The 24634-nt window shown below is 41.1% G+C and overlaps 1 protein-coding gene across 1 annotated transcript; it reads left to right on the top strand.

Moving 5' to 3' along the window:
- Nucleotides 1–237: 237 nt before the first annotated feature.
- LOC308093674 (extracellular calcium-sensing receptor-like) lies at nucleotides 238–23293 on the top strand (the record flags this gene model as incomplete). Its single annotated transcript, XM_080440002.1, has 10 exons — nucleotides 238–294; nucleotides 3115–3245; nucleotides 3374–3668; nucleotides 3962–4048; nucleotides 20084–20353; nucleotides 20753–20959; nucleotides 21029–21304; nucleotides 21852–22079; nucleotides 22170–22293; nucleotides 22380–23293. The coding sequence occupies 10 exons, from the start codon at nucleotides 238–240 to the stop codon at nucleotides 23291–23293; spliced, it is 2589 nt and encodes an 862-aa protein (XP_080296128.1).
- Between the last annotated feature and the right edge of the window lie 1341 nt (nucleotides 23294–24634).

The raw sequence follows: 24634 nt of genomic DNA, 5'->3' as shown, positions 1-24634 counted from the left end.
GTGTGCGTGTGTGTGTGTGTGTGCGCGTGCGCGTGCGCGTGCGCGCAGCGTGAATGTGTGACGTAGTCACGTCAGTTAGACAGGTCCTGACAGATAATCAACCCATCATCATGAAGCCTTTGTTTGAAATTAAATTACTCAATTACTCAAAATTCAAAAGCCTGGGAGCAACGTTTTGTATCAGCTGGTAAAACTGGTAAAGCAAGTCGTTCTCTAATATTGATCAGGGACCAAGGTATGGCAGCTGCCGTATCTGGCCAAAGCCAATTGACGCCCCTGCCCACTGACAGACAGGTAAGTCGTAATGTCTAGCGACATGTTCCTGTTTCTCAGGAACATGTCGCTGTATTGAAAGACTGCAAGGCCAATGGCCAAGAGTTTATTTGCAATTGCCCGTGTTGGTGTTAGAGCTGAGGTGGCTGGGTGGTGTTGGAGTGGTTGTGGATCAGGAGCCCAATTTTGGCCTGACTGTGATGTGACTCATCACCACATGACAGGGGCCTGTCAGGTCCATTACATAACCTCATCCCCCAACTAGTGGGCAAAAGAGTGTATTCCAGGGCTAAACTGTGTTAGATGCACGAGCACGAACAGATAGAAACATTGTAGCCTACCACTGTGTCCTAAACAAAATCATGAAAATAAATCCAACAGTGTAGTTTGTGCTGTTCCTAGGTCCCCTTGTCCAGTACACACCCCTCCACCAGCATCACTGAATCTGTCGTAAGGTATTAAAAAAACATCAAGGCCACGCACACGCACAGCCAGGGTGACATAGTGTAATTGATAAATGAAAGAACATACCAGGGCAGGAATTTCACGGCGGCCACGTTGCCCCTCTCTTTGGCCGCGTGCCGCTTGAAAAATGATGTGCCCTCACGGCCACAGTGGCCGTGGCGCCCCAGCTGTGCCAGCAGCTGATTTCACATTTTTTCCTCTGCGTGATTTTCCTGTCAATATGTTTTTTTAGACACCAGTGCCTTTGGTTGAACTGCGCACAGGTACAACATGACCAGTGGTAGGTAGGTTTGATTTTGAGCCGTATAAACCGTTGGAATCCCGCAACACAGTGTAATTCGACACAAAAGCATCACCGGGCCAAATGGGAGATACATTTACGCAGCCTGTTTAACTAATCAACTAATTATTTCTAGCCTGTATTCCAGTTTAAAATGCTGTGGAACAAGTACTGCTTTTGACTGAGAGAGAAAAACTGCAAACAAATTAAAAGTTTTGGCTATCAATATGATATAAAAGCAGAATGACCTCACCGCTCTGATGGACAAGAAATAAATAATCCTTTTGCAAACAACATCCATGTTCTGTTAGTTTGTCAACAATGATCCAAATGGAAAGTTTATTTCAGCAGCTATGTGACAGTTTGAGCCTGTTTTTGCTGCACAGCTCCTCATTGAAGTTAATTGAATTCACTTGTTGTGCTGCTACACACCACAGGGCAGATCTCCGCCAGGCCAGGTTGAGCTACCCAGGCCCATGAAATTCACAGGCAGTCATAGTAGCCAATTAGAATGAAATCTGCTAAAACTGACTCATATACTGATACAGAACCAAATATAGGCTAGATATAGTCGGGTGGAAAAACTGTTCCTTTTTGTGATTATCTAAAACTATTTAAAATGGTGAAATAGCCAATCTACAAGCTGTAATTATTAATAATTAGAAATGCAATATTTTAGATAGTGAAAAATCAACTGAAGTCATTATTAGTGTAAGTTCAATCTTTAACATTTCATTTTAATGGAAATAACTTGTGGGGAAAATACATAAAATCTCTAATCTGGGAATATAATTAATGTGACCCCTACCTACAGTGAAGTCTAGGGCTGAATGTAACTAATATTGAGAATAATAGACTATGACTTTGTAAAAATATTGGTAATTTGGCAATACATTATTCTGTGAAATAAATGGGTTTTATTTCACATATAGTTATACTATTCTTCTACTATATCAACATGAAATCAATCTTAACCTTCAAGTTAAAAAAACTTAAAGGGATATTTCACTTTCAAAAAAACTTTTGCTAATTTTATCGTCTACTCAGGCTTTTGTGAACCCCCCAGACAGTTTTTAAGTTGCTCGATTCAGTATTTCGATATTTGATATTCATTTTATCAGACACGCCCCCTTCCTATATACAAACCCATTGTAACTTCAAACTCCATTTTAACCATGTTAGGTTCATCAAAAACACATGTCCTTGGTTTTGGTGACTCATACCGCCCCCCTAATACGTGAGGGGGCCGTGTTTTTTCAATTACATTTTTCATTTATTTTTTATATATTTTTGGGGAAATGAAAAAAAAATATACAATAAAAAAAATATATGAAAAAATTCATCGGAAAAATACGGCCCCCTCACGCATTAGGAGGGCAGGGTGAGTCACCAGAACCAAGGACGGGTGTTTTCGATGAATTTAACATGGTTAAAATGGAGTTTGAAGTTACAATGGGTTTGTATAGGAAGGGGGCGTGTTTGATAAAATGAATATCAAATATCTAAATACTGAATAGAGCAACTTAAAAACAGTCTGGGGGGTTCCCAAAAGCCTGAGTAGACGATAAAATGAGCGAAGTTTTTTTTTAAAGTGAAATATCCCTTTAAATATCATTGTTTTATTTGATTGCCTTCCTGCCCTGGCATTTGGCCTTTGTGCCCTAAAAAGATTTACAACACCAAAGGCCAAGTGACCTTGCCCCTAAAATGACGAAATTCCAGCCCTGGAACACACACAACATTATTTTGTTAAGAAAGGCTTGCTAATGTACATTATGCCCTGCCTCTACTACCTCTGCCAGATAGGTGCTGTGAAAGATTACGTAATGGTGGTACAGGGGATGGCATAGCATTGATGCGTGGTGTGAACGATTACGTAGTGGCAAAAGGTACCACAGGGGATGGCATAGCACTGTGTATAAAATGTAGCAACTGGACAATGGATTCACAAAGGGGAGGGGGGTGTTAGACAGAGGAGGACAGTCATGAGGGTTTCACTAGACACACACCTGCTTTCATACATGTACTTGACCTTGATATTGTTCTCTTCATTCTCTGCTTTGTCTTCCTCATCTTCCTCTTCTTGTGAGTTACAGGAGAAGTTTAATCTGAACAGAGTTTATAAGACTGGAGACTTTATTCTGGGTGGCTTGCTTCATATCCACCAATACTCTGTCTACTCTGAGTTGTCTTTCATCTCCAAGCAACACGATCCCATTTGCTATGGGTGAGTATCACAAAAACAATAGAAAGACAATAGGTAACTTGTTTTGATTGATAGTACCATAGGATTAGTTGATTTTGTATCTTTCTACCAAGATAAACATGTATGGTTACAGTGGATGTTTGTGCTAGATTTCACCTTGATGGCTTCAGGTGTGCACAGACCATGGCTTTTGCCATTAATGAGATCAACAGAAACACCAGCCTACTACCCAATGTGACTCTGGGATATAGTCTCTATGATACTTGTATGTCGCTTGGAGTTGCATTCCGTACAACATTGTCATTGGTCACTGGGAGAGAGGATCATTTTCAATTTGATGAGAGATGTGTTGGCTCCCCTCCAGTGCTAGGAATTGTGGGTACTGATTCCTCAACAAGTTCTATTGCTATTGCTAGAATGTTAGGTTTATACAGAGTGCCCCAGGTAAGTTTCCTATTTGAACCCCCTTTTACCATGACATATTTTATGCCTAATTTTTCGGTCAGGACACTTCGGTGCTCTATATGACTTTTAGCTAGAGCATGTGAATGGCCGATTTTGAATGGAGTGTGAAGCAGCTTTTCAGAAAGTTGAAGCAGAGAGAGAGAGAGGGGGGGGGGGCTGATTATAACACTGAGATTATTGTTGTATTCTCATATGCTCTTATTCTCTGTTTGCAGTGGACAGTTGTTAATTATTTAATATATTAGAGAACAGATGTGTTGTAACTTTTGTAGGTCAGTTATTTTGCCACCTGCGCCTGTCTGAGTGACCATAACCAGTTCCCATCCTTCTTTAGAACAATCCCAAGTGACGCCTTCCAGGTAAATGTATGTAGACTATAGATCTGTTGGTATATAGTAGTGCAGTGGTTCTCATATACTTTTTCATGTCATGTCATAATGTTTCCACAATATTTCAAAATGTTCACAGATAAAACAAATATATATATCTATATATATATGTATTTTGACTCTTTTCAAATAACTAATGTACAGTGGTAGCCAGTTGGTTTCTTCACCATTTTCAAACCATATAGGGATAAAGTGGTTAAACTGATTTTAATGCTATTAACTGAATTTTCTGGGGAACAACCTAGAACCCCCTCAATGACACTTTGAGAATCACTGTAGTAGTACATGTTCCACACCCTTGACAAATACCTCCCTCTATTGAGTTTATTACGGTATTGTATTTTTTTTACGGTGGTGCTGAAGGTCTTTATTGAAAGCATCAAAAGAGAATGATTATACCTTTTCTATTGCGGAATCTGTGTAGGAGATTCACTGATTAACTATGTGAATAATCTTGCCTAAGCTCGTATCCCTTCATTATATCCAACCAGGTACGAGCTATGCTCCAGATTATGAGGCGGTTCAGGTGGACCTGGGTAGGAATGCTGTTGATTGATAATGACTATGGACACAATGCTGCCAGATCCTTACAGTCTGAGCTGGCCCAGTCTGGTTTGGCTTGCCTAGCGTATGTGGAGGTTGTGCCCATGGACTCTGACCCAGATGAACTTCAGAGGATTGTCTCTGTGATGAAGCAATCCACAGCTCGTGTGGTCATTGCATTTGTATTTGATAGCCGTTTGGCTAAACTCCTGGAGGAGGTTTGTTTTTTTTATTCATGATGCATTCATAATTATAAGGCATATGGAATTACGGTAGCTATATTGAAGTGTACACATTCTTTCAGAATAAAAAAAACGATCATTCATTCATTCTTTGTGCTACCGATCTTTTTCATGCAATGTAATTTAATCACACTCTAGATTCATCAATTTAAATGCTCAGCAATTGTGTGCTTATTTTACACAATGTTCTTATTCACCTTTTGGTCTCAGTGCTTCTGTATACAATAAGCCAACAGATTATAACACCAATCAAACATCGTACTGCTATAACCAATTCTTATAAAGTCTGTGGGTTTTGAAACTATAAAAAGAGCTTGTGACTAAATAATAACAACACTGGATCCATTTGAACACAGGTTCGGTTTTGGACATACAAGGTTTCTGCCGAACCGAAATGATATATACTAATATATTTTGTTCAACACAATAGGTGGTAAAGCAGAATGTGACAGGTCTGCAATGGATGGCCAGTGAGGCGTGGACATCATCGGCCATACTCCAGACTCCTAACTTCATGCCGTACCTGAGAGGCACCCTGGGTATTGCCATCCGTCGTGGAGAGATACCAGGTCTCAAGGACTTCTTGTTGAAAATACACCCGGACAATGAGCCTGACAACAGACATGAAAATAGCATTGTGAGTATTTTGGTTCATTTAATTTTAAACAAGTTTATTTATGTTTAAGTCTTAATTGTGTTTCTTCAGGTGAGGCAGTTTTGGGAGCACACGTTTCAGTGTAAGTTTGCACCCCTTCCTACAGAGTGGGTGGATAATGGTGGAGGGGTGTGTACTGGACAAGAGGACCTAGGAACAGCAGAAACTTCACTGTTGTATGTGTCTGACCTCAGACCAGAGTATAATGTGTATAAGGCTGTGTATGCTCTGGCCCATGCCCTCCATGACATGTTGCAATGTGTGCCAGGAAGAGGGCCTTTCATTGGGAACAGTTGTGCCAGTTTGCAGACAATACAACTATGGCAGGTATGACATGAATTCACAGTTAACCTGTAAATGTTTATAGTTTGACTCAATTTTAGCCTAATAGTGAATGTATATATGACATTGGTAAAACACATGAAAAATGGACACAGTAGGATGAAAAATGCATTATAAATGTATTATGAATAACGATTGTACTGTGGATACTGTTGACATTGATCGAAACAAAATAAAATAAAATAAAATAGCCAATTTTCTTAATTAAATTAAACTAGAAAAAGTGCTCCTTGGAGCACAGGTCCCCGCCAGGTCAGGTAGGTTATTGTGGGCCAGCAATGTTCGGAATTCGCCAATCAGGATGGAATATAAATCATCTTGATCACTTGACTATAGAGATAATGTTTACTGATTTGCATGATGTTTGGACAAAATTTGTAGGAGTAATATAAAAAAGAAACATCAGCCTCCTGGTGGCGCTATAATAGGGCAATGTTAAAAGGGTGGTGTTTGTTCTTCAACGCGAATGTGTTTGCAAAGTTCCACCGCAATCGGACGCTGCGTTCCTGATTTGCGGCATTTTGTTCAAAACGGGATACTCCTGCAAACTTTAGATGTCAATGTTAGCCAATCAGGATGGAATTTGAAAAATAAAACAGATCCATCTTGATCACATGACTATAGAGATCATGTGTACCGATTTGCGTGAAATTTGGATAAAATGTGAAGGCTTAATCTAAAAAATACATCCAAATAAACATAGTCCTTTGACAACAAACATTGTGACCACTCGGTGATTAATACACTACTCCGTTTTTTCTTTTGTCAACTTCTTTTTCGCCAACGTAAACGGGGTCTCACGTCTCTCTGTGCCGGGCTTTACCACAGAGTTAGGGGCGCTACTGAGGCTGCTGGTGAGGTGCTAATGTTGCTACTAGTAGCACTTGCTGGTGTTGCTGTTGTTGACTGGCAAGCCCCAGTGCAGTGTGTCTGAGACATGGGCGTATTGGTTGGAGGAATACCAAAACGCTCGCTCAAAAACTCAGTCGCCCTGTGTGTGTGTGTGTGTGTGTGTGTGTGTGTGTGTGTGTGTGTGTGTGTGTGTGTGTGTGTGTGTGTGTGTGTGTGAGAGAGAGAGAGAGAGAGAGAGAGAGAGAGAGAGAGGGGGTATTTCGAAGAGTTAAAGTATGACAGAGGGAGGGGTACGTCATGTGGTGTGGGAGGTGGGGTGGCGGTGGAGTATGGGGTGTGTGTGTGTGTGTGTGTGTGTGGTAGTTTTGGAGCTTGAAATATACAAACGTTTTAGCATCAAAATATACTTTGAGTACCAAAGTAAAAGTACTAAAATGTGTTGTTCTACAAGCTCATAACGTGTCACATTGTAGATCGGCTGTGTGTGGTTACTGTAGGTTTTGTATTAATAATAAAATCTGCAAAGTAACAAGTAACTAAGCTGTCATATGCTGTAATTGTAGTGGAGTAGAAGTAACAAAAATGGAAAGGAAAGTAAAAGTACCTAAAAATTCAACTGTGCATCGTAAGCACTTGCATAGTACTTGAGTAAATATACTTAGTTACATTGCAGCACCACTGAGCAGCCAATGACTGACAGGCTAGCTGTCACCAGATGTACTGATTGCTAGAGTGTAGAGAGACATAGGTTTATATTAATGGTCTTAACTTAAAATGTATACATCACACAGCTTAGATCTTTGGATTAAATTGGAGAGCAGACCCGTGCAATCTTGGTGATGTAAAAACATCTGTAGTGTAAAAAAATGCGTCCGCAGTGACTTTACGAAGTCACTGCGAAGTCATAATGTACCTCAACCTCTTAAAGTTTAAATGAGTCTGTAAGCATGCTGAAGTAACATGATTGTAAACAAGTGAAAGAAAAAGGGGTTTTCAGTTGAAATAACATTGGCTTTCCTATAGACTTTTTGGGGTGTTTAAAGTTAAATGTTATATATATATATATAAAAAATATAAATTATTTCAAAAAGAAGTACAGGCACACGTGTCCACAGTAAGCTGGATTTTTTACAGTTTGAATGGAGTTTCTAAGTGAAATTATGTAGGAGTAGTTAGGTGCCAAAGTTTTGGGGAGAATAATAATAATAATATAGAAATAGAGACAATAACTATAGTGTGCTCGCTACTCCTGAATACCGTCGGAGGCCATGCGACGTGCGATTCGAATTTGGTGCCGATCGCATCCCTATGTCATGATACGTGGCATTTTGATTAAAAAAAATAGGCCCCTCCCATAATTGTAACGGCACAATTATATAGTCAGGTCACTCCTGAGATCACTTGTATTTTATTTTGAGAGGACTGATCATCCCCAAAATCATGTTTTTGCATCAAACGGTTACATTTTGTGCATTTGTGGCACCCCCTATGGATCAATGTGGAAATGCTTTTGGGGATTCGTTGAGTAAACCACCCTTGACATGTGATTCAAATTTGGGATTGACTGGATTTTCATGATTCATGAAATTCATGATTTTTTATATTTTTGGTCAAACAGGCCCCTCCCACTAACTTTGGAAGCCAATTTGCCGTTTGGATATGTTTATCGCATGGGCCCAGAGATCATGAGTGCCGATTTTTGTGAAATTGGATATAATATGTGGGAGGAGGAGCTAAAAGTGTGTTTTAAAGAAAATTCAAAATGGCGGAAAATATATCCAGGCGCAAATGGGCGTGGCCTATATGGGGAGTTGCGTGGTTTTTTTATTCTACGACCTACGTTTCAAGAGTTATAGGCCAAAAGGTAAAGTGGACCTTTATAGCGCCACCATGAGGCCGACTGGCGTAATTATTTTTTAAATAATTTTGCACTGGACTGTGAACCTCCCATCCAAGTGTTGTAGCTGTAGCCCTTACGGTTTCCGAGAAAAAAATACTTGAATGGGAGTTTTTTCATTTTCTCATTGAAGTCAATGGGGAAATTTAATGCACTAATAAATCAATATCAATTAAACTATACAACCTATCTCTTAGCAAAGCACAAGCACTCGAGTCCCGGTGAAGCAAGTATGTCTTTTCAAAAGACATACTTGTATACAATATAACTGAATTGGCTGAAAGGGCTCTAACAAGTCGTAGGATTATTTTCTAGCCAAGCCGTTTCTGCCACAGACCGCTCTTGCGGTTCTCATGCTCTTGTCTGTACATCAGCCCTAATTATATATTAATGACATATAGTCCGGTTGCTTAAGACCAGATTTTTGAAAAATGTGGACACGGCTGACAAAAGCGCCATTTTTTTTTTACATGTTCTCCATCACCATAAGTTTCATTTTGGAAGGGGAGCCACGTCATCAAGATGGCAGAAGGTGGCCATCTTTGATTTCATAGATGGCCACCATGTAATATCTATAAGTGCCAATATCTCAGCTTCCAAGCCACTTATAAAGTCAATCTTGGTGTCAAAATGTTTTTGGGGTCAAGGAATTCATTAAAGCTATTGAGAATATCAACAAGTGACTATATCTGCCAAGATGTGAACATTTGGTTCATTCTGGCAATATATCTACACAACTTTGTATGCCTCGGCTAGATTATGCACAACATATTGGTATGATTTGTATTTAGCTTGACATATCTGACTCTTTGTTATTTACTATTTATTTTCAAAAGAAAGGAAGCAAGTGTTGAACCGCTCCAGCAGTCTGCATGTAACTACTGCAGAACTTTGACAGAGTAGTATACGTGGAAACTGTGATAAGAGGCTGCAGCAGAATAGTTATCTGAAGGGTTCTGGAGGTGCAGTGGAGCTCACCAAGAATCCCTCAGCAAGTGGATGATCGAAGGGCCCAAACAAGCACAACTCCTAATACAGTTTGAGCAGGAGTATAGCAAAAGGTTATAAACAACAACACCATGAAGAAGTAATGTTTACACAAAAGATATTCAAAGAGTAAGCACTAGTGTTGGTACACACCATCAGTTGGATGGGCAATCTGTTCCTAGATGATACCCACAAGCATGAAATGTGATTGACGAGTCAGTAGTTAACAAAGTCTGCACTGTGGAATCAGTGGGCAGAGATCTGTACAACAAGTACCTTAAGACAGTGATCAGGGACCGCAGACACTCCATTCATGAGCCCATCAAATAGAACTCACTCACTCTCTTCAGATGCCCAACACCGAAGACCAAGCAGACAGGGCAGATCTCAATGTTGAAGAATGATGTGGTGGCACTCTTCTCCGGATTATATATAGCCATGCAACACAGAGAGGGGGGCATGAGCACCTTCTTTAATCATGAAAACCATCTATGCCCTCCCTCTCTGTCTGACAGAGGGAAACTACGGCTGGGAAATAAGTCAAAAGCTCTTCACTTTATTCTCGGGGAAGATTGCATTAACTGCCTGGCCAGAGGGCAAGCTGGTCTTCATCACATCTGGCATCGCAGTGGTCGGCACAGACACCAGCCACTCCATGCTGCCATGTAACCACGAAGAGGCCGACACCAGAATAGTGATTCACCTGCTTGATGCCCTGGAACATGGCTGTTCTACCTGCTTGATACGCACTGTGGATACGGGTGTTGTCGTTATCCTCATCGGCAAGTTCCATGCCCTGCTCACCAAGTATCCAGCTGCAGACATCTGGGTTGCTTTTGGCACTGGCAAGAACTACACCTACACCTGTACGTTCATATAAACACCATCTGCCATGCTCTGGGCAAAGACAAGTACACAGCACTTCCCATCTTCCACTGTTACACAGGCTGTGACACAACATCAGCATTCTGCGGGAAAGGGAAGAAGTCAGCATGGGTGGCGTGGAAGTCCTACCCTGAGGTCACCCAGGCCTTCAACTACATGGCAGAAAATCCATACACTTCAGTGACCATAGATGCCCAACACTTTCAGCTTCTTGAGCGTTTCACAGTCATCATGTATGATAAGACAAGTGATTTGGAATCTGTCAATGAAGCACGGCGAGAGTTGTTCTGCCAGAAGAACAAAACGATGGAACACATTCCACCAACGCAAGATTCACTGTTGCAACACGTGAAGCGAGTTGCCTACCAGTCTGGGATCTGGGCCACGTCTGAACTGGCCCAGCAGCCGACACCTAGTCCAGAAGGATGGGGATGGACATTGGATGACAACAACCAGCTGGTCTGGCTTCCTGTGTGGAGCATTCTACCGATGGCGTCAAAAGCCTGCAATGAACTGGTCAAGTGCGGTTGTAAACGTGGTTGTGGTGCAAGGTGCTCATGCAAGAAGGCACACTGGAATTGCACAGATCTTTGCAGTTGTCAATGTGACAGATAATTTGAATGTCACTTCACACTTCATGCTCCATTTTCTATGTGTCTGACTGCTAACCGAGTTGAAAATTATGTAAATATGTTGCTAGAATGACCATATTTATTTGATCTTGGCACAAATAAACATCTAGTGGTATTCTCAATAGCTTTATTGCATTCCTTGACCCAGATAATGTGTATTTTGACACCAAGATTGACCTTCTAAGTGGCTTTGAAGCCGAGATATTGGCACTTATATATATTACATGGTGGACATCTTTGAAATCCAAGATGGCCGCCTTCTGCCATCTTGATGACGTGGCTCCCCTTCCAAAATGAAACTTATGGTGATGGAGAGCATGTAGAAAAAATTTGGCGCTTTTGTCATCCGTGTCCACATTTTTTTGTTAACAGCCCTGACTAATATGGTTCAATGTTGACAATGAGTGGTAATGCCCTTTAAGTTCTGCATAATGTCCCTCATCACAATTTCTAGCTTGTCTATTACATGGAAAAGGTCAACTTCATCACTTCATTTGGTGATGATGTATCATTTGATGAGAATGGTGATCCTTTGCCAATCTATGATGTCATGAACTGGGTGTGGCTTCCTGATGGAAGTGCAAAGGTTCACAATGTGGGTGTGGTCAAGAAGTCAGCCTCCGGATATGAAGAACTCATCCTCGATGAAGACAAAATCTTCTGGAACTTTGAAACCAAAAAGGTCACTTTGGCTTTCTAAAATAACTAATGTTGAGCTCATGGTGTGAATGTAATTCAGACTGAAACTGATCATTGTTCCTTTCCTCTGTAGCCTCCTCGGTCAGTGTGCAGTGAGAGCTGTTCCCCTGGAACCCGTGTGGCCAGAAGGAAAGGAGAACCTGTCTGCTGCTTTGACTGCATTGCTTGCTCTGAGGGAGAGATCAGCAATCAGACAGGTTGGTTGATTGATTTATTGAGTTTATTTGGTGATAGCACAGAAAATAGCACATTAGCACCTCACGATATAAAGTCACATTTGTATCATCACCGAGGATATATACATATTTTTAAAAGCACTTTGATTCTGCCTATATGTGGCCGTCTTTTTGCAATGGTTTTCAATGGGAAAGGAGCGTCAAAAAGGAACCGAACAAAACGCTAGGTTCCTTTTGAAAACTATTGCAAAAAGACGGCCACAAAGGTTAGATGTGACCGTACCCTGAAGGCTTATTTCCATTGTGGTCCTATGGACATAAAAACACTGTACAAAACGAACAACATGAAATTTAACAAATTGAGGATAAAATCAAAACAATAGTTAACGAATTCAGTGCCATTGACGTCGGAGACGTCCAATTTTTCAAAAGCCCAGAGCGCCATTGATGTTGAAGACGTCCAAACTGTGGGTTCTCTATCACACGAGTGATCTTTTTCATCGTCTAGTTACACAGATCCAGGAGATCACGTGATCCCAAGATTCCTCCTCCATCCGCTTCCTGGTTAGTGGCTGCGGGGAAACAGCTGTAACTTGAGTTGTATTTTTTACCCTGCAATTTTGTTCAAATGGCCCATAGAAAATGAACGGGTGCTTGCGGTGAAAATCTTTTGTTTTCCACGGAAGCACAGTGAAAGCCACCGTGATAACCAACCATCAGAGGATCGATCATACTAAAGATAAATATTCTGTGACTACTTAAAAAGGTATGATTAATGAAAAATCACTGGCACTATTGTGGTAATTCTTTTTTTATTTACTTGGCACTGAATGAGTTAATAATTAGTAGAGTTGTATTAATAATTAATAAAGTTAACCTAGTAAGACCCTAAAACGTTTCTGTATTGGTTATTTAAGTATTGTTTTGTAGCATTTTTTGTGAGTTTTCTTTTTTAAGGCAATGAGGGAAACACTCAATTTAATTTACTTTGTCCATTCCACTGCTGGTGTAACACTCTGAATTGATTTGAGTATACAGAGGACTAAGCTGTTCACCAATGGAGAGGTCGTACCCTCCTCCCGACAGTAAGGGGCGCCTACACTGCAGGGAACTACACTGTTAGCTAACCAGGAAGTGAAATCCGTCTGATGTGGGTTAGAGATCATTGTGATTCTGTGCAGCAGAGTGAACCTGTACCCCTTTTCTTCTGTTTTTCAGGTAAAAGGTGATTAGTTCAGCAAGAGAGAAATGTGGAATAAGTTAATAATGGGAAATAGTAGTCTGTTGATCTGTTTCCGTTTAAGAGTTCTGTTTAAAGGCAACATGATTGTTGAGAAATGATCAGACTATGTCTGTATTGTAATTGTACTAGTAGACAACTGAGGTAATATACTAATGATGATGGTACTGATATAAATGAAAAGAAATAAGACATGATTGGTCTGTTGAAAAGTGAAATTATGGAAAGGTTAAATTGGGGAAATACTCAGTTTGAGTATTCAGAAAATAGAGATGCTAAAATGCCTTTGTTATTTTAGTGGGTAAGATTGTGATTTCCAATTGTATTCAGAACGTCATTAAGGATATTTGGGAAACTGTAATGAGGTTAATGGTTCTTTAATATAGTTATGACTTTAATCAATGTTGATATTGTTATCTGGAAAAAAAGGTAAAGTGTCTGGTGACAATCTAAACTGTTTACACTGTTAGCTAACCAGGAAGGGAAATCCGTCTGATGTGGGTTAGAGATCATTGTGATTCTGTGCAGCAGAGTGAACCTGTACCCCTTTTCTTCTGTTTTTCAGAAATAATAATAAAAAATAATTAAATATGATACAGTGGCTGGTTTATTCCACGTCAGACCTGTAACACTGTGCTGTAGTTTTTACCCATTAGATTTTAAAATTTGCGAGGAATAAAGTCAGTCAAGCTGCCTAGAGTGTAATACTCTAAATTGTATTTATTGGTGAAAAGTAATTTGACAGATACTTTGGGAACGTGGTTAAAATTATGTTAAGTGAGCATAATTTGTATGTAGATTGCATATTGTTCAAGTTCTTGTCTGTCCCTTTAACCTTGCCCTCTATGTTAGACTCTACAGAGTGCACCAGTTGTCCAGAGGACTTCTGGTCCAGTCCCCAGCGTGACCACTGTGTCCCTAAGAGCATGGAGTTCATCTCCTACCATGAGGCCCTGGGTATCTCCTTGACAACCATCTCATTGCTAGGAACACTTATCTGTGCCATTGTCCTGGGAATCTTTGTCTATTATCGTGACACACCCATGGTACGCGCCAACAACTCAGAACTCAGCTTCCAACTTTTGCTGTCACTGATACTGTGTTTCCTGTGCTCACTTCTGTTCATTGGCCGTCCCAGACTCTGGACTTGTCAGCTGAGGCATGCAGCTTTTGGGATCAGTTTTGTGCTCTGTGTCTCATGTATCCTGGTAAAGACTATGGTGGTGTTGGCCGTGTTCAAGGCCTCCAAGCCCGGGGGTGCTGACATTATGAAATGGTTCGGTGCTATGCAGCAGAGAGGAACAGTTCTGGCTCTTACTTCCATCCAGGCAATAATCTGCACAGTCTGGCTTGTGTCTGCCTCTCCAACTCCTCATAAAAACACACAGTACAACAGTGATAAGATAGTCTATGAGTGTGAAGTGGGATCAACAGTTGGTTTTGCAGTGTTACTAGGTTATATTGGTTTACTGGCACTCCTCAGCTTCGTCCTAGCATTCATGGCAAGGAATCTTCCAGACAACTTCAACGAAGCCAAGTTAATCACTTTTAGCATGTTGATCTTCTGTGCCGTGTGGATAGCCTTCATCCCAGCATATATCAGCTCTCCAGGCAAATATGCAGATGTAGTGGAGGTATTTGCTATTTTAGCATCTAGTTTTGGCCTTTTGGTGGTGCTGTTTGGACCGAAGTGTTATATAATGCTTTTGAAACCTGAGAGAAACACTAAGAAGTCCATCATGGGTCGGGGTGCCACCAAGATTTAGAAGCAGAAATTCAATGATAACACCTCTTTTGTGTATTTTATAACAATAAAATATATATTAGATTGATGATAACCTTGTTGGTAATATATTTAGTTTTCTACCTAAGTAAAATAAAAGCAGTGTCAGAGATGCAAACACCTATCTTTCATAAATAAACATTGGTAAAAGGTTTGGTGATTGTGGTGACCTACATATAGATGAGAAAGAATTGCACTACTTCATGGGTCAAAGTAATACAGGTATGTAAGCGGCATGTCGTTTAAAATAATAATTGCGTACCGTCTTGGGTCTGAGAACTGCACGTCCACATTCCTGGAGTGCGGAAGTGCCCGGGAAGTCACCGTTTGACTGGAAGGGTACCCCTTCAAGTCACCGTTTGACATTGGATCAAGAAGTCACAATATGCCTTTTGGGGAGTGAGACAGTGTTGGCCGGGGACACAGGGAGGGCAAGACCAGTTTCCTAATGTGGACATAACGCCAACGGGGAAAAACTCCCCAACCCTTAGTTTGATGTTTGATTTGCTATGTCACGGATAAGCAGTACTTTTTCAATCCTATACTCTAGTCTGTACCTGTAACTTTAAGCGGTACTTTTTCAATCCTATACTCTAGTCTGTACCTGTAACTTTGTAACCGTAAGCTGCTGTGCCACTTCTGGGCAACTGATTTCCCCCTGCGGGATAATAAAGGTATCTATCTATCTAAAATATAATTCCTACGAAAACACGTCATGACTACTGCTCTGAAACACACCAGCCATTAGAATATTTTAGTCCATTTAGATGTAACTACAATTGGGGTATTTTGTATTAACAACAATTTCCATGTACTGTTGCTCATCTCATTCTGTATGACCCTGGCCTGTACAACAGACCTAGCTACAGTAGTAAACATGGAAACTTGTGTCCTTGTTAATTAATGTTAGCATGTGTTGAAACAATCTCCAGTGACTCAATGGTCTCATTGGATCTGAAAAATAAATATTTTCCAACATTGCACCTGTTGATACACTATTTCATCACCATTTTCTCTGTATTTTTGTTGATATTTGAACATTTTGGTTGCTACTATATATGTCTATGAACTGAATATCAAGGACCTCAAGGACAGCAAAAATCCCTAGCATGGATCCCACCACCCCGATGAGGAAAGGACAGCAATTTGCAGCGAGGAGGGCCCCACGCCCCTGCAGCCCCCCACCTTGGACTGGCGCTGTCAAAATCCTCGACCTACACCACCGGAAACAAGTCTTATGTCCAATGCTATGGGACGGGGTAGCGCCACACCACGGCGGAACCGACAGAAGCGACAGGGCACCCCGCCACCCCAATCCTCCCACATCCGACCAGTGAGACAGGCCAAAGATCTGTGGGGTCCCCCGTACGTGTGTGCGCAAATGAGGGTGGGATGTCTCTTATTACTTCATCAAAGCAACCTAAATAAATATCTTGAACCGGTCTGAGTCAATTACTCTCTTCCATGAAGTCCAAAAAGGGGACCATACCTCCAAAAACACCTCTGCCTTATCCTGCATTTCATATTTAAGCCTCTCCAGAGGTAACATAGACATTATTTGGGTCATCCACATGTTCATTTGGGATATTATCGGTCTTCCATAAAATTAGAACAATTTCCTATGTGGAGAGCTCATGATTACGTTTAGGTCAACTCCTAAAAGATACAAAAGAGGCGATTTCCTCAGTTTGAATTTAAAAATGATTTCGATTAAAGCATGGATTGTATCCCAAAATGGTTTGATTTTTGAACAGAACCAGAACATATGTGAATATGTACCCAAAGTTAATTCACATCTATTGCATAAGGGACATCTTATTTAAACAAACTGGGGTTAGAAATGTTTTGAAAATGAACTTATAGTTATGTTCCAACACTCTAGGAGGGAGTGTAACGAGGCAACAGTGGGCCCCGACGCGGGTTGGTCAACGTGGGCCCTCAACTCAGAACACAGAAAACTGCCCAAACTGTGCATTTCGGTCTATAAACCAAGATGACAGCGGCGGCGTACTGTACAGTAGTTACGAGGTCTAGATGAACGTGTACCTTGCCTTATCAGACTTCCAGTGTTGCCAGATTTTGCGAGAGAAGCAAGCAACCAGGTCTATGAAAACAAGCCGAAAAGAAGTGCCTAGGCTACGGCTATTTAAAAATAGCCAATCTACAAGCTCACAATGTGTTGCGATGCGGCGCGTTGAGAGCTTGTAGATCTTCAATTTAAAAAAAATAGAACAAAATAATTGGGTAAAAAGAGGTCATTTAAAAAAAAAATACAACAAACCGCAAGTACCAATATTTACAAGCGACTTTACAGAAAAACAAGCCCAAAGTCGCTTATAATAAGCATACATGGCAACATACTTCCTCCACGTTATTAGCCTACCCTACCCTCTCCACTAGAGCTGTGGGGTGCTAGCAGCAGCCACCGGGCTCTGTCACACTTCGGTCAGCTCAACTGTCATTACATCTCTGTATTGTATGTATTTATTATTTTAATTTACTGACGGCACGGGTGGGCCCCAAATGGCTCTGGGCCCCAACGCAACTGCGTTGTCTGACGCCCCTGGGTAAGTTGTAATGTCTAGTTTCTCAGGAACATGTCGCTGTATTGAAAGACTGCAAGGCCAATGGCCAAGAGCTTATTTGCAATTGCCTGTGTTGATGTTGGACTGAGGTGGCTGGGCGGTGTTGGAGAGGTTGTGGATCAGGAGCCCAATTTGGGCCTGACTGTGATGTCACTCATCACCACATGACAGGGGCCTATCAGGTCTTGTACACCTCATTAAATGGTCCAGTACAATACCATCAGCTGGTGGGCAAAAGAGTGAATTCCAGAGCTAAAGTGTTTTAGTACGGTATGAACAAACCGATTAAAACATTGCAGCCTGCCACTGTGTCCTAAACAAATCATGAAAATAAATCCAACAGTGTAGCTGTTCCTAGGTCCTCTTGTCCAGTACAGGCCCCTCCACAAGCATCAACCCAATCTGTCAGAAAAAGAAAAAAAAAAAAGTTTTGCCACACATCCACACTGACACACATGCACGCACGCACGCACGCACACACAATTGATAAATAACACACACAACATTATTTAGATACGAAAGGCATGCTAATGTATGTTAAGCCCTGCCTACTGCCTCTGCCAGATAGGTGCTGTGAAAGATTACGTAATGGTGGTACAGGGGATGGCAGAGCACTGATGGGTGGTGTAAAATATTACATAGTGGCATCAGATGGCACAGGGGATGGCATAGCACTGTGTATAAAATGTAGCAACTGGACAATGGATTTAGAATGGGGGGAGGGTGTTAGACAGAGGAGGACAGTCATGAGGGTTTCACTAGACAAACACCTGCTTTCATACATGTACTTGATAATGTTCTCTTCATTCTCTGCTTTGTCTTCCTCACCTTCCTCTTCTTGTGAGTTACAGGAACAGTTTCATTTGAACAGAGTTTATAAGGCTGGAGACTTTATTTTGGGTGGCTTGTTTCATATCCACCTCTACTCTGTCTACTCTGAGTTGTCTTTCATGTCCAAGCAACAGGATCCCACTTGCTATAAGTGAGTATCACAAATACAATAGCAAGCAAGAAAATAGGTAACCTGTTTTGATTGATAGTACCATAAGATTAGTTGATTTTGTATATTTCTACCAAGATACACATGTATGGTTACAGTGGATCTTTGTGTTAGGTTTCACCTTGAAGGCTTCAGGTGTGCACAGACCATGGCCTTTGCCATTAATGAGATCAACAGAAACAGCAGCCTACTACCCAATGTGACTCTGGGATATAGTCTCTATGATACCTGTATCTCGCTTGGAGTTACATTCCGTACAACATTGTCATTGGTCACTGGGAGAGAGGAACAGTTTCAATTGCATGAGAGATGTGTTGGCTCCCCTCCAGTGCTAGGAATTGTGGGTGCATATTCCTCAACTAATTCTATTGCTATTGCTAGAATATTAGGTTTATACAGAGTGCCCCAGGTAAGTTTCCTATTTGAACCCCCTTTTACCATGACATATTTCATGCCTAATTTTGGTTACTTGTTTATTTACCTATCTAAAATATGTTAAATAATGCATTGTCATTTTTTACAGCTTGAAAGACAGAACATAATTTATCGTTGCTGTCGAGCAGAAACCTACTTTGTCATACTACAGTGTCACACAGAAGTACAAAAAATAGCCGATCTACAAGCTTACAAGCTTACAACCTGACACAACATGAAAAAGTGTAAAGGTTAAAGTGTTTCTGTGGGTTTTATAAATATTGAACCAATGAAAAGTATTAACATCTTGTGACTAAATAACTACATCGGATCCCCCATTTCCTGAAAAGTAATCGTTTTGGACAGAAGAGTTTTCCACCCGACAATGTTACTTTCAGCTAAAGCATGTGAACAGAGCTGGCAGATTTTGAATGGAGTGTGAAACAGCTTTTCAGAAGGTTGGAGCAGAGACAGAGAGAGAGAGAGAGAGAGAGAGAGAGAGAGAGAGAGAGAGAGAGAGCGAGAGAGAGAGAGAGAGAGAGAGAGAGAGAGAGAGAGAGAGAGAGAGAGAGAGAGAGAGAGAGAGAGAGAGAGAGAGAGAGAGAGAGAGAGACGGGTGAGGGCTGATTATAACAAAGGTATTATTGTTATAATATCTCATGCTCATATGCTCTTATTCTCTGTTTGCAGTGGACAGTTGTTAATTATTTAATATATTCAAGAACAGATGTGTTGTACCTTTTGTAGGTCAGTTACTCTTCCACCTGCGCCTGTCTGAGTGACCATAACCAGTTCCCATCCTTCTATAGAACAATCCCAAGTGACGCCTTCCAGGTGAATTTATATAGACTATATATCTGTTGGTATATAGTAGTACAGTGGTCATGTCATATGTTTCCACAGTATTTCAAAATGTTCACAGATTATCTTGTTAGTATTACTGCTGGTGCTGAAGTTCTTTATTGACAGCATCAAAAGAGAATGATTAGACCTTTTCTATTGTGGAATCTGTGTAGGAGATTCACTGATTCACTATGTGAATAATTTAGCCTAAGCACTTATCCCTCCATTAGGTGCGAGCTATGCTCCAGATTATGAGGTGGTTCAGGTGGACCTGGGTCGGAATGCTGGTGATTGATGATGACTATGGACACAATGCTGCCAGATCCTTCCAGTCTGAGCTGGTCCAGTCTGGTTTGGCTTGTCTTGCGTATGTGGAGGTTGTGCCCAAGGACTCTGACCCAGATGAACTTCAGAGGATTGTCTCTGTGATGAAGAAATCCACAGCTCGTGTGGTCATTTCATTTGTATTTGAGAGCCGTATGGCTAAACTCCTGGAGGAGGTTATGTGTATTATTCATGATGCATTCATAATTATAAGGAATATGAAATTAGCTATATTGAAGTGCACACACTCTTTCAGAAAAACAAAACACAATGCAATTTAATCACTTTAGATTCATCCATTTAAATGCTCAGCAATTGTGTGCTTATTTTACACATGTTCTTATTTCCAGTGCTTCTGTATACAATAAGCAAACAGATAATAACACCAATCAAACATCTTACTGCTATAACCAATTCTTAAAACATCTGTCTGTGGGTTTTGAAAAGTATTAACAAGAGCTTGTGACTAAATAATAACTACATTGGATCCATTTGAACACAGGTTCGGTTTGGACATACAAGGTTTCTGTCAAACAGAAATTATATATACTAACATATTTTGTTCAACACAATAGATGGTAAAACAGAATGTGACAGGTCTGCAATGGATGGCCAGTGAGGCGTGGACATCATCGGCCATACTCCAGACTCCAAACTTCATGCCGTACCTGAGAGGCACCCTGGGTATTGCCATCCGTCGTGGAGAGATACCAGGTCTCAAGGACTTCTTGTTAAAAATACATCCTGACAATGAGCCTGAAAACAGCCATGAAAATAGCATAGTAAGTCTTTTGGTTCATTTCATATTAAACTGTATTTTTTATGTTTAAGACTTAATTGTGTTTCTTCAGGTGAGGCAGTTTTGGGAGCACACGTTTCAGTGTAAGTTTGCACCCCTTCCTACAGAGTGGGTGGATAATGGTGGAGGGGTGTGCACTGGACAAGAGGACCTAGGAACAGCAGAAACTTCACTGTTGGATGTGTCTGACCTCAGGATACAGTATAATGTGTACAAGGCTGTGTATGCTCTGGCCCATGCCCTCCATGACATGTTGCAATGTGTGCCAGGAAGAGGGCCTTTCATTGGGCACAGCTGTGCCAGTTTGCAGACAATACAGCTATGGCAGGTCGGTTATGAATTCACAGTATACCTGTTATTTTTACTAGTTGGACTCACATTTATACTAAAGTGAAATTTTGTAAATATGACATTGATAAAACACATGAAAAATGGACACAGTAGGATGAAAAATGCATCATTAATGTATTAAGAATAATGATTGTACAATGAATATGGTTGACATTGATTGAAACAAAATACAATAAAAAGTTTAAAAGCTCTCCTGTGATAATAGAGATAGATATCATTGTTATAGAGCAGGTGTGGGATCAGGGTCCACCTGAAAATCTTGAAACGCGCGCGCGCGCGCACGCACGCACACACACACACACACAACGCGACCACTTACAATGTACACAATGTACAATCAATTTACAATTTAAGCACTTAGCAGATGTGATTTACAATAAGCAAGGTAGTCACATACATAGAATGCAAACAATATAATCGTTAGATCAAATCAGTCCTAAATCATATAAATTACATATTTCAGTGTTGACGATGAGTGGTAACCCCTTTAAATTCTTCATAATTTCCCTCATCACAATTTCTAGCTTGTCTATTACCTGGAAAAGGTCAACTTCACCACATCAAATGGTGATGATGTATCATTTGATGAGAATGGTGATCCTTTACCGATCTATGATGTCATGAACTGGGTGTGGCTCCTTGATGGAAGCATGAAGGTTCACAATGTGGGTGTGGTCAAGAAGTCAGCCTCCGGATATGAAGAACTCATCGTTGATGAAGACAAAATCTTCTGGAACTTTGAAACCAAAAAGGTCACTTTTGCTTCCTAAAATTACTAACGTTGAGCTCATGGTGTGAATGTAATTCAGACTGAAACTGATCATTGTTCATTTCCTCTGTAGCCTCCTCGGTCAGTGTGCAGTGAGAGCTGTTCCCCTGGAACCCGTGTGGCCAGAAGGAAAGGAGAACCTGTCTGCTGCTTTGACTGCATTGCTTGCTCTGAGGGAGAGATCAGTAATGCAACTGGTAATTTTATATTATGTGTGTACGGTAGATTATCTTTAGAATGATACTGTACTCGTCTGTCCCTTTAATCTTCTCTTCTTTATTAGACTCTACAGAGTGCACCAGTTGTCCAGAGGACTTCTGGTCCAGTCCCAATCATGACCACTGTGTCCCTAAAAGTGTGGAGTTCCTCTCCTACCATGAGGCCCTGGGTATCTCCTTGACAACCATCTCATTGTTTGGCACAGTTGTCTGTGCCATTGTCCTGGGAATCTTCATCTATCATCGAGACACACCCATGGTACGCGCCAACAACTCAGAACTCAGTTTCCAACTTTTGCTGTCACTCAAACTATGTTTCATGTGCTCACTTCTGTTCATTGGCCGTCCCAGGCTCTGGACTTGTCAGCTGAGGCATGCAGTATTTGGGATCAGCTTTGTGCTATGTGTCTCGTGTATCCTGGTAAAGACTATGGTGGTGTTGGCCGTGTTCAAGGCCTCCAAGCCTGGGGGTGCAGACATTATGAAGTGGTTCGGTGCTATGCAGCAGAGAGGAACAGTTCTGGCTCTTACTTCCATCCAGGCAATAATCTGCACAGTCTGGCTTGTGTCAGCCTCACCAACTCCTCATAAAAACACACAATACAACAGTGATAAGATAGTCTATGAGTGTGAAGTGGGATCAACAGTTGGTTTTGCAGTGTTACTAGGTTACATTGGTTTACTGGCACTCCTAAGCTTTGTCCTAGCATTCATGGCAAGGAATCTCCCAGACAACTTCAACGAAGCCAAGTTAATCACTTTCAGCATGTTGATCTTCTGTGCAGTGTGGATAGCATTCATCCCAGCATATATCAGCTCTCCAGGCAAATATGCAGATGTAGTGGAGGTATTTGCTATTTTAGCATCTAGTTTTGGCCTTTTGGTGGCACTGTTTGGACCGAAGTGTTATATAATGCTTTTGAAACCCGAGAGAAACACTAAGAAGTCCATCATGGGTCGCGGTGCCACCAAGATGTAGAAGCAGAAATTCAATGATAACACATTTTCTGTGTATTTTATAACAATACAATATATATTAGACTGTGGGCGCTGGAGGGCGTGTCTTCTCTTCCACGTCATCAGTGCCCATACCCTAGGTGGGGTTGGCAAAAGGGCCTACTCTGTGTGGAGTTTGCATGTTCTCCCCGTGTCTCCTAGGGTAGTTAATACCCTCACAAAAACTTGTAGTAATCCTGGTCGCTATACCGCCTCCCCCATGACAGATGGAGGGGAAATAAAAGCAGTAATCCGGTCAGAGATGCAAACACCAATTATCTGTTGTAAATAAACATTGGTAAAAAGTTTGGTGATTGTGGTGATCTACATATAGATGAGAAAGAATTGCACTCCTTCATGGGTTAAAGTAATACAGGTATGTAAGCGGCATGTCGTTTAAAAAAAAGTTTTGGCACACCGTCTTGGGTCTGAGAACTGCACACTTCCGCATTCCTGGAGTGCGGAAGTGCCCGGTAAGGCACCATTTGACTGGAAGTCACCGTTTGACGTTGGGTCAAGAAGTCACAATATGCCTTTTGGGAAGTGAGACAGTGTTGGCCGGGGACACAGGGAGGGCAAGAACAGGTTCCTAATGTGGATATAATGCCAAAGGGAAAAAACTCCCCAACCCTTAATTTGATTTGCAATGTCACGAATAAACAGTAATTTTTCAATCCTTACTCTGTACCTGGAACTTTATAACCTTTGTAAGCTGCTGTGCCACTTCTGGGCGACTGATTTCCCTCTGCGGGATAATAAAGGTATCAATCTATCTAAAATACAAGTAAGACGCGCGAACGCTGGAAGCGAACGCAGCTCGAAAACATTGTGTATTTACGGACTTGTAATCCGTGTTATTTCACCGTGATGGGGAGAGAACATTGACTGTGTGTGTCTGTGTGTGTGTGTGTGTGTGTGTGTGTGTGTGTGTGTGTGTGTGTTTTGCAGGCTGTTGTGCATTTTAATCAGAGCATTGTCTAAATTCCTGCACACAGAGACTGTCACACACACACACACAACCCGAGCACGGTTACAAATAATGGTCTAAAATATAATTCCTAAGAAAACACGTCATGACTACTCATAATGCTCTGAAACACATTAGCCATTAGAATACTTTAGTCCATTTAGATATAACTACAATTGGGGTATTTTGTATTAACAACAATTTTCATGTGCTGTTGCTAATCTCATTCTGTATGACCCTGTACAACAGACCTAGCTACAGTAGTAAACATTAATGTTAGCATATTTTGAAACAATCTCCGGTGACTCAATGGTCTCATTGGATCTGAAAATTAACTATTTTCCAACAGTGCACCTG

Source organism: Gymnoscopelus braueri (assembly GCF_963280865.1).
Source record: "Gymnoscopelus braueri genome assembly, chromosome: 10".
Lineage (NCBI taxonomy): Eukaryota > Metazoa > Chordata > Actinopteri > Myctophiformes > Myctophidae > Gymnoscopelus > Gymnoscopelus braueri.
The sequence above is the reverse complement of the archived record's forward strand: the minus strand, read 5'-3'. Positions and strand labels throughout refer to the sequence as shown.